Source organism: Lipotes vexillifer, unplaced genomic scaffold, assembly GCF_000442215.2.
Source record: "Lipotes vexillifer unplaced genomic scaffold, Lipotes_vexillifer_v1.1 scaffold1783, whole genome shotgun sequence".
Taxonomy (NCBI): domain Eukaryota; kingdom Metazoa; phylum Chordata; class Mammalia; order Artiodactyla; family Lipotidae; genus Lipotes; species Lipotes vexillifer.
In genome coordinates this window covers 1,090,314-1,100,185 of record NW_006777435.1, presented here as the reverse complement: position 1 = coordinate 1,100,185, position 9,872 = coordinate 1,090,314, and the positions used below count along the sequence as shown (strand labels likewise).

At 58.6% G+C, this 9,872-nt stretch overlaps 1 protein-coding gene across 5 annotated transcripts in view; it reads right to left on the bottom strand.

Annotated features, from left to right (window-relative positions):
- The window catches only part of GUCD1 (guanylyl cyclase domain containing 1), a 10,328-nt gene extending 456 nt beyond the window's left edge, over positions 1-9,872 (bottom strand). The window contains exons 1-5 of one of the 5 annotated variants that reach the window (XM_007451036.1): positions 9,665-9,872; positions 5,290-5,374; positions 4,274-4,439; positions 2,790-2,881; positions 676-917 (exon numbers count right to left, since the gene is read on the bottom strand). In XM_007451036.1, the coding sequence (XP_007451098.1) occupies positions 676-917; positions 2,790-2,881; positions 4,274-4,439; positions 5,290-5,374; positions 9,665-9,707 (628 nt within the window). In that variant the 5' untranslated portion in view covers positions 9,708-9,872. The remainder of the gene's footprint in view (positions 1-675; positions 918-2,789; positions 2,882-4,273; positions 4,440-5,289; positions 5,375-9,664) is intronic. The other 4 variants (XM_007451037.1, XM_007451033.1, XM_007451035.1 and 1 more) reach the window with 4 other exon arrangements.

The window sequence follows — 9,872 nt, the reverse complement described above, 5'->3', positions numbered from 1 at the left end:
CCTGCTGGGGCATGAGGGGCAGAGCAGGGTCAGCGGGTGAGGCGAGCACCTGCCTGACTAGTGCCCAGGGAAGCCACATCCCACATGCCTGGCTGCCCCTCACTGCTCAGGAAGCCCTCCTTGCCTATTGTAGCCTTTGTGAGCTTGTTCTCTGACCTTTCCCCAGTTCAGCAGATGGAGAAAGTGAGGCCCAGAGAGGGGAAGAAACACGCGCGAGGTCGCACGGGACAAGTCTGTTGTGAGTCAGGATGGTCCTTCCCCATCCCCAGGGCCATGGGAGCCCTGGGGGGTTCTGGAGCCAGGGCTGGGGCCGGGGCTGGGCAGACTTTCCTTTCTGGCAAGTGTGCTGGCTGTCCTCGGAGGGCTGGCCTGGGGGAGATGGAAACTGCGGCCTGTGCAGCTAAGACAGCGGGGTGGGCCCCGGGAGGTGGCAGGGGGCTGGCGCAGTGGGAGGGAGAGAGGCTGGCCTGTGATGATGGGGGTATGGAGGCTGGCACAGCCCCAAGCTGTGGCTGGTTTCCTGCATGGCCAGAGGGGTGGCAAGGATGAGGGAGTCCAGGGGGAGGAGGGGCTCTGGGGAGAAGGCACTGAGGTAGGTCTTGGCCACACCAGGCTGAACGGGAGACCTGGGGGCCAAGGGCCGTCCCGCCCACGATTCGCGCCTGCCACACTTACGGTCAGCATAGGCCGGGTTGTTGTAGAAGATGCAGCCAGCGGCCCGGTTGTAGCCGCGCAGCACTATGAAATGGCCCTGGTAGTCTGGGGTGCGGCAAAAGCAGCGGTGGCCACTGGGGGCAAAGCAGCAGTACTTGACGGGGCTGGAGCAGAGGTCGCAGTGCAGCACGCCTGAGTTCACCAGCACGATGGCCACGTGGCCCTGTGCCAGGTGGGCCTGGATGTCCTGCACGCTCACTGTGCTGTGGGCAGGAGGAGGGTCAGCTGGCGCTGCCGGGCTCCATTCCCCGTCTCTCGAGTGGACCCCCACTTGGACCCGTCCTGTCCTGTGTCACAAAGCTTGGGGACATGGCTCGTGTCTGCCCTGAGCTCCTTGCAGGTGGGAATGTCCTGCTTTGTTACGGTGGCCCAGGCTCAGATGGGGGCCAAGCATGGGACCAGGGTTGGAGGGCTCTGAGTGTGCCCAGGACAAGCTGGACCCATCAGGCCCTTCACAGGGTGACAGTTCAGCTCCAGACAGACCCCCATCAAGGGCCACTGGAGCAGCACCCCACCTCTTGACCTGGTTAGTGAATTCTTTTGTACAAGCACCCCCCACCTTGGTCTTTTACCCTAAATGATGCGTGATTAATGTAAACTGTTGGTTTAATTTGCTTCCCAAAATCTGAGCCAAGCACGCCTTCACCAGTTTCAAAACCAAGTGCTTCTCTGAAAGGGTAATTTTTCTTTTTCTCTAAGGCTCCTCGTGGCAGAAGGGGCTGCCCAGGAAGGACTGGTCAGCAACATGTTGAGGGGAACCCTCAGTTCAGCCAGCTGCTCCAGACTCTTAGGCACAGCCCCCCTCCAATGCCCCCAGAAGGAAGCAAGTCCAAGTAAGACCCAGAGGGGAGAAGGGCTGCAAGGGTCCTCTACGCCTGGGGCCCCACCATCTTCACGGGGGGACGCTCACCCACTCTGGGCCCTCCATCCCTACAAGATCCTCAGGAGCACACATTAGCACCTCATGGCCTGGCCCAACTCCAGCCACGCTGAGTCACAGGACCGTCTGGTCTGTTGCCTTGGCCCAGGGAAACATGCCACTTTTCCATTTGGTCTTTGAAATGAAACAGCTGGCTGAGTTGCCAACGGTATGTACCAGAGCGGGATTTCAGCTACCGGGAAAAGCAGGTGCTGGGCTGGAAGGAAAAGGGCAGACTCCATGGGACCCTGAGGGTTCAGGTCCCAGGTTCGAGTCACAGCACAGCTGAGTTGGGGTGGCTGTCGTGGCTCACAGTTTTTCCCATCAGTTTCCTCACCTGGGGGACGGGGACAGCCCCAGCTCTCCACTCAACAAGGCAGCACCTGTCAAGTGCCACTAAGCACACATCGGCTGCCTCTCCCTCCAACATGTGTTCACGGGGCCCAAGGATGTGTGGAGACATTTTCCCCGTTTCCCAGTGGGCTTTTGTGTGCCTAGGTTATGTTACAATGAAAACAGAAATCTGGGGGGAATAGGAGACCCAAGGGAGGTCTGGGGGGCCCAGCCCAGGTCTGAGCCAGCAGGCCTGGGTGCATTACCTACAGGGAACCCAGGGAAAGAAATGGTTCGCATCTGGCCAAGTCACTCGTGGGGTCTCCTGAGTCCTGCCCCCACGTGTAGATTGAGAAGGGGGATCCACATAAGGTCAAGCTCGTGGGGAGATCTGGCAGCCAGGCCTCCTTAGACAGTGTCACCCTGGGCTGTCCCTGTCACCCTCCGTCACCGTGCCAGCATGCTTCCCAGGCCGTCACCCCTTTATTAGGGTCCCTGTGTTCTGTCCCATGCCACCATTCTGTGAGCAGCCCGAGGGCTGGCTGGAGTCTGTCTTGCTCACCTGTCCCTCCATCCCCCACTCAGGATCTACCCAAGGCCAGAGTTTTGTGTATAGCAGGTCACGTAGCTCCACTTGTCCCTATTTTATGGATGGAAAAACTAAGGCCTGGGGAGGGGGGGCAAGTCAGTCAGTGCCCAGGGCCAGCTGGGTAGGAAACCCCAGTTCTGCCTGTCTCCCCAGCCTTTCCTGAGGCCTCCCCCCAACCTGCAAGTCTGTGGGTGAGCAGGTGCACAAGGAAGGGCAGGGGTGCGGTGGACTCACCACTTCTCCACCAGCACCTTGCAGGCCTTCGCTTGTGCAAACAGCTGGTTCACCCGGGTCTCCTCTGTGTCGAAGTGCTTCCTGTAGAAGGACTGAAGAGAGAAGGGCAGTTGGAGAGGCCACTGCCCTCACCCCACTTGGATGAAGTAAACAGCACCTTCTGGAGTTAGCAGAGGAGCCCAGCCTGCAGCGGGACAGCACAGGCAGCATGCCTCGGTGGAAGGCTATGTCTGTCCGGGAGTGCAGGACCACACAGAGAATGAGGAGGATGCTCAGGAGATGGGTGGGCAGCAGGCTCAGGCTGGCACCCTGAGGAAGGTTAGTCGCCCCTGGGTTTGTGTACCCTGATGGGCAGGTGTCTGGAGTAAATGAGCAAACAGGCCAGCTGAGGCCCCTGGATATCTAGCCACCACTAGGCTCAGCCAGTATATGTTAGCAAGGAACAATCTCTGTTTGGTGCAGGGGTCTTAAGGGGGCCAGAGCCCCTGTGGGAGAGGCAGAAAATACCCTGCTCTTAGGCCCTTTCCTCTGCCTCGCGGCCATGCTGACCAAACCAGACCTGTGAGACTTCTTCCCCTGCCCTCGAAGGTTCAAAGGAGAGTTAGGTCGATGGGCACTGGCCACCATGCGACAACCCTCTTGCCAGCGAGGCCGGTAGCGACTCTGCTCTGCCGAAGTTTGGACCGTGGGCTGTGATCCACCCTGCGGGAGGCAGGTGAGACCAGCTCCAGTTGTGTAGGGTGGGAAAATGCACTGGGGTATGGGCAAGGCTATGCTGGCATTCTTTTTATTTTTATTTTTTATTTATTTATTTTTTTGCGGTACGCGGGCCTCTCACTGTTGTGGCCACTCCCGTTGCGGAGCACAGGCTCTGGACACGCAGGCTCAGCAGCCACAGCTCACGGGCCCAGCCGCTCGGCGGCATGTGGGATCTTCCTGGACCAGGGCACGAACCCGCGTCCCGTGCATCGGCAGGCGGACTCTCAACCACTGCGCCACCAGGGAAGCCCTGGCATTCTTTTTAAAAAGAAAAATAAAAGAAACAAAAGACAGTATATTGTTTTTTCTTCCAGAACACCAATGACCCAACTTGCAGCCAGCTGTCCCCATGAGAAGGAAGAAAATTGGTGAGTGATGGCAGAGGAGGACAGTGTGTGCTCTGAGGCCTGGCCCGGCTCATGGTGGGACACAGGGAAGGACACAGGAAGGTCACCCGGATGCTCCTCTGTGCATCGTCAGGTGCTGTCAAAGGCAGGCGGTGGGTGTCTGTGGTGGGGGTGTCAGGAGGGACCCGGCTCGGCACTGGGGTCCTCTGAGCAGCTGGACCCAAGCTGATCTGGTCCAACAGCTCATAAGTCCTGCCCTTAGCGCGTCTGCCTTGGCTTCCCGTTCTCTGCACACCACGTGCTCACCTGGGTGTCGAGGTCTGGACCACACCCTCTTCTGATCACCACATCTGGTGAAGGCCAGTGGCCGGCGCTCACCTGGTTCTTGTAGCCCTTGTCCACGCCCAGGGTCTGGGTGCAGAAGCGATGCCTCACGCCAAAGTGGCGCATCAGGTAGGCCAGGTCGATGGTCCAGATGCTCCTAGTCAGTCGCAGCTCTTGCAGGGCACTTTCGAACTCACTGTCGTCCAGCTGGCCCAGGTAGCTGTGGGCAGATGGGCTGCTGAGGTCAGGGAAGCTGGCCCGGGTCACGCTCTACCCAAGGGCCTGCCAGCCACGGTCTGAGTTCCTGCGCCCCCGTAAGGCTCTGTCCTTTGTCATGAACTCCTACGTCCTGCCCAGACCCTGCCAGGCACAACCCGATGCTGCTGGGGGCACTGCGCCGGCCACGGAGTCCAGGCCATGGATTCTGCGTCTGACCTCTCTTGCTGGCTGTGAGTTTGGTCAAGTCTTGCCATCCTCTCTGGCCTTGCCAGCTTCATCTCTAGGACCATCTAAGTGCTTGGACCACATCAGTGGTTTTCTAAGTTTTAGGCACAGAATCCTTTTCTTGAACCCTATCTTGCCTGGAATTCCAGGAGGTAAAATGGGTAAGGGAGAGGCTGCCCTGGTGTTCTAGGCTGCTGCCTGAAAACTCTGTGACAAGGAGATGGCTATGGTCCCTCCATGCCCCAGTGGTCAAGGTTCTTGTGATATTCACGCAGCCTCAGCTCAGCGGTCAGCTCCCTAGTGACTCAGTCTCCCAAGAGTCCAAGGCCAGGAGTGGGGAGGACACCACATCTCAATCATGGGGTCACTCTGTGGGCCAGGCCCGGGCACCTGGGACTTCCTGGCCATTCCAGAGCCCTGGCTTTCTCAGGACGCAGACTTGGAAGGCCTGGTTCACCATTGCTTGCTTTTGCAGGTGGGATGGAGCCTGGATGGAAGCTGGGCCTCCCACGAGCCCCAACAGAGGAGGGCCACATGGATGATGAATCCCACCCAGGTCTCTCCCTGTGTGCCCCCCCGCAAGAGCAGGTGCTGTGGACTGGGAGGGCTAAGGCCTGTCCACTCACCGCAGCACCATCCTGGAGCAGGCCAGGCCACAGTCCCAGTGGTAGAGCTGCTGGATAATGGGCACGGGCAGCTGCACAAAGTCCCCTGCAGGGAAACACACGGAGGTCACAGACCCTGGTGTAGGGCCCACCACTGCCACTCCCACCATAATCAGCTGCTGCCCAGATCCTGCAGGGGCCATTCAGGGACCAGTGCACAGCCTTACAAAAGGGCCCCCAATCCATTCTCCTCACCACGGCAGTGATCTCCCCGAAATGCCAGTCAGAGCAGGCCAGCCCTACACAAAACCCTCCAGTGGGCTGGCTCCCATACCTCCCAGGACAAGGCCTTCATGGCTGCTGCTCCGGCACCCTCTGCTTCCTCGCCTCCCCGCATCCTCACCAGCTAACTCCTGTCCACGGACGTCACTTCTCCATGACGGCCCCTGTTGTGCCTGGCCCCCCACTCCGTGCATTCCCAGCCCCACAGGCCCCTCTCCAGAGCCCTCTCTGTGATGGGCGCTCTGAGGAGGCAGGGACAGGGCGGTAGCCGGAAGGCACTCAGCAGATATTCATGTCTGAATTCCTGAGGCCCCTGACTCCACAGCCCCCAGGGCTACAAGGAGGGGACTGTCACGTGTCTGCATGTGGAACGCTACCCTGGGCGGAGCAGAAAGGGCCCGATCTAGGCATTCTGGCATTCCAGCCCTGGCTCTGCCACTGGCCGGCTGTGGGCTAGGCCACTGACTCCCTCATGCTGGACAGAGTCTGGCCATCTCTAAAGTAGGGACTTTGGTCTGATTCAGTTGTTCAATCAACAAATAATTCCCAAGAGCCTAGTAAGTGCCTGGCATGTGAACCAGAGACGGTTGTGAGTGACATAGACAGGTCCCTGCCCTCGTGGACAGCAAAAACAAGCAGCGTAGGAGAAAAACAAGGGGCCAGGATAGGGGAAGTGGGGGTGTATGCCTTAGAGAGGAGAGCCAGGGAGCGCCAGGCAGGGCTGCGGCAGGCAAGCTGGCACACGGCCTGCAGGACCCTCCTGCCCTGGGATCCTGTGAATTTGGACAGAGCTTAGAGTCTAAAGAACTGGAAGGATTTCTCTCTGGCTGTGAGCACTCTGTTCACTTAGGACGCCATTTCAGCCCATGTGGTTTCCCTGCCTCAGGGGTCTCCCGGGGACTCTCCTGAACCCATGACTGGTCTGTGCAGAGCTGCCCTGGCCTCCTCCGCGTGCACCAACCAGGAGGGCCACCCATGAATCCTGGAGTCTGTCCTGGCCTTTCAACCTGCTGGTCTTGTCTAGGCAGCCTCTTGCCTGGAGTGGGTCCCAAGCTCCTACTCTCCATGTCTAAACACTCCCCGGCTCTCAAGGCCTGGCTCAGATGCCAGCACTTTTGGAGCCTTCCCTGATCCCAGGCTGGCCGCGCCCCTTCCCTAATCTGTGCTCTGCCGGGCCAGAGTTCATGCTTTGGCTCACAGGAGGAGACCCTCGCATCGAGCTCATCTGTGCCCTGCTGGGCTGTCACGCATTCCCAGGAGGCAGGGACCCGTGACTGCTCCTTTGCTGCACTGTACTGTCCTCTCTCCTCCTATGCCTCACCTGCGGGGCCCTTGGAAGGCAGGATGGCACGGGTGAGTGCAGGCCTCTCGGTACGTGCTCCTTTCTCACAGACACCAGCCCGCAGGGTGCTGTGGGCACTTGGGGCAAGAATGTGTGCGAAGCCCTTCACAGGCGCTACTGTGAGCCCTGACCTCCATCCAGCTGGGGCCTGGCACACTGAGACCAGGCAGGCTCAGCGTTTGCTCCCTCCTTCCCCGACCCCAGGAGGCTCTAAAAAGAACCCAGGCCATGACTAGAGGCCTTCTAATATTCCCCTCCACCCACTGCCATGGATTCAGCCCCCAGGGCTCCATCCTGCCTGACTTCTGCCTGTCCTCTGCCCCAATTTCTACCCCCAGCTCCTCTCCTGTTTCTGTACACAGCAGCTGGAAGGATCCCTTCCAGTCTCCCACTGCTCTTAGAATAACGTTCTTATCTCTTACTAAGGCCTGTAGGGCCCGCCCACTCGCTTCACCTTGGCCCTCACCCCAGGACCTTTATATGTGCAGCTCTGGAACTCTCTTACCCTCAGTACTCAAGTCTTCCCCTTTTTGTCATTCAGGTCCCAGCTCAAAGTCTCCTCCCATAAGAGGCGTTTTCTGACTGTACCTTTGGGAGAAGGGGCTCTTCTTCACAGTATTTCCCTGTTTCCTTCACAGTACTTAGCAAAAGTACAAAAACAAGAAAAATAAAATAAAGCTATCCTGTCTCCCCACTAGGCTGTAAGCTTCCTAAGGGCAGAGAATGTGCTACTCTTGTTCACTGTTATTCCCAGTGCTTAATGCTTAGTAGTAACTCAAACCTTTGCTGGAAAAAAAAACGAACTTATTAAGCACCACTGTGTGCCAGGCTCTGGGGACGTTATAGGTAACTGAGACCAAGCCCTGCCCTCCAGGTGTTCACATCCTTAAGTAATCCCCCAACAGGCTGAGTGGAGGGAGAAGCCTATGCAGTGTGCTGTCCCCTTGTGGTGTGTGCCTACCTCTTCAAGAACCCCTCACTGTGGCTTTAAACTGCCTTTTTGTTTTTCTCTACATGGGCTGTTTACTCCCCAGCCTTTGCTCTTGCATATCCCTTAGTCCGAAAGGTGGTCTCCCATCCAAATGCTCTGGTCTCTCTCCCTCCCTGAGGCCCTCTATATGGAGGATTGGAGATGGTATGTAACTTCCCCACTGGACAGACTGGGAATTCCTCAGTGGCAGGCAGACAACATTTGCCTCCTCCCAACCCTCAGACCACAGCAGGCACACAGACATGCTTGAATCGCGAATGGAAGGCGTTTTTTTCAAAAAGACCTTATCCCTCAAGATACCCAGGCCTACGTATCACCACAATACTCCCCTTTCCCCCAGGCTTCCAGACTGTGCCCCTCTGTTCACAGCTCCCTCCTTGCTCTGTGGCCTGGGCTCTGACACTGGCTAGCTGGGCCATCTTTGGCCAGGCTTTAACTCTTCCTGTGCCTCCCCTATGCCCAAGCTGTAAACGTCGCAGAGGTCGGCGGCTCTCTAGGGCCCTCGGGAACTCTGCTGCCCCTCCTCTTCTTGCCTTGATCTCTAACTCTTTTATCCTTACCCCACCCCCAATGTGGCTAAACGTCCCCACATGGCCATCCCGAATCCTGGGCACAAGCAGGTCAGCCAAGAGGGACACAGGGAACTCCTGTGGGGGGTGATAAGAGTAGGCGAGGCCTTCCAAGCCCAAAGCTGCTGCCAGATGTTGATGCCTGGAGCCAAGGGACTGTCCCACCTGAGAGCTAGGGTCTGCCTGGAAGGTGCTGGCCTGGCTTCAGTTGGCAGCTGTTGCCAAGGAAGGAAGACAGCTCACTGGCCCTGAATACTTAACCCCTCTCGGCCTCAGTCTGCTCATCTGCAAAACTGCAAATAACATTGGTAACCGACTTTGTCATTATAAGCATTAACGAGGCTCTGCATGTAAACAACTTAGCACAGTGCCTGCCCACAGAAAGCTCCTTGTAAACGTGAGTCACTACTCCACAGAGGCTCAGGAAAGGCAAGTGTCTGATCCAAGATCACAGAGTTAGGTAATTGGAGGAGTAGGCAGGCAAATCCCAGGGTAGCCCCGGGCCCTACTCCTTGCTGCAATCACAGTGTCCCACTAATGCCTTAGGGTTGGGGTCTCCTGTGCTCCTGACCTCTCCAGTGTGTTGGCACTTCACTTTAGAGTTTACCAGCCCTTTCTCTTTCTCATCAACCCTGTGCCTTAAGCAGAGCAGGAATCACTGCTTTCCCCCACCCCACTTAGAAAAGCAAATTGAGGCCCGCCGCACTGAACGGGTCAGTCTGTGTTTCCGCTCCAAAGGAACTCAGGCCACCTGGGTTAGAGGAACTAGAGAGTGAAGAACTGTAGCAAGACAAGACGCTGAGTCTGGAAGGCCAGGGGAAGGCCCTCCCCCATTGCTCTGTACTCCCAGCCAGTTCCCAGCCCTTCTAGGCCTTAACTACCCGAGGGGAGAGGATCTTCCAAGCCCCAGGAGGACTTTTCGCTTCTGGGGAAGGTGCCGCTCCTGACTCTCAACGGGGACCCTCCCACCATGACCGCAATCAGAGCTGCCTGGGGTCCCAGCCCAGGGAGTATCAGGAAACCCCAACAAACCGGGGCTGGCGGTGGGGTGGCCAAGGCGGAGTGCACACCTGGCCAGGTTTCGCTCAAAGCTCTACAGCCCGGGCCGCAGCGGCCGTCGGCCCAAGGTCGCGCGGCCGGACCCTGCCCCGCGTTAGGGCGGGGTCCCCCCTGTTCCCCGGAGTGAGAGCTGAGCCCTCGAGGAGCACTGACCGGGTTCGAGCGGCGGCCCCGCTGCCTCCGCCTCCGTCCTCATGACGCGGGCGGCGGGGGGCTCCCATGGCCCCGGCCCGGAGCCGGCTGCAGCTTCGGCTTTGACTGGGGCTGGAGCGGGACCCGTGCGCGCCGGGTTCCTGGGCAGCCACCGCCAGCACCAGCGCGCTGGGGCGAAGGGGAGGCAGCGGCTGGGCCGCCCCAAGCC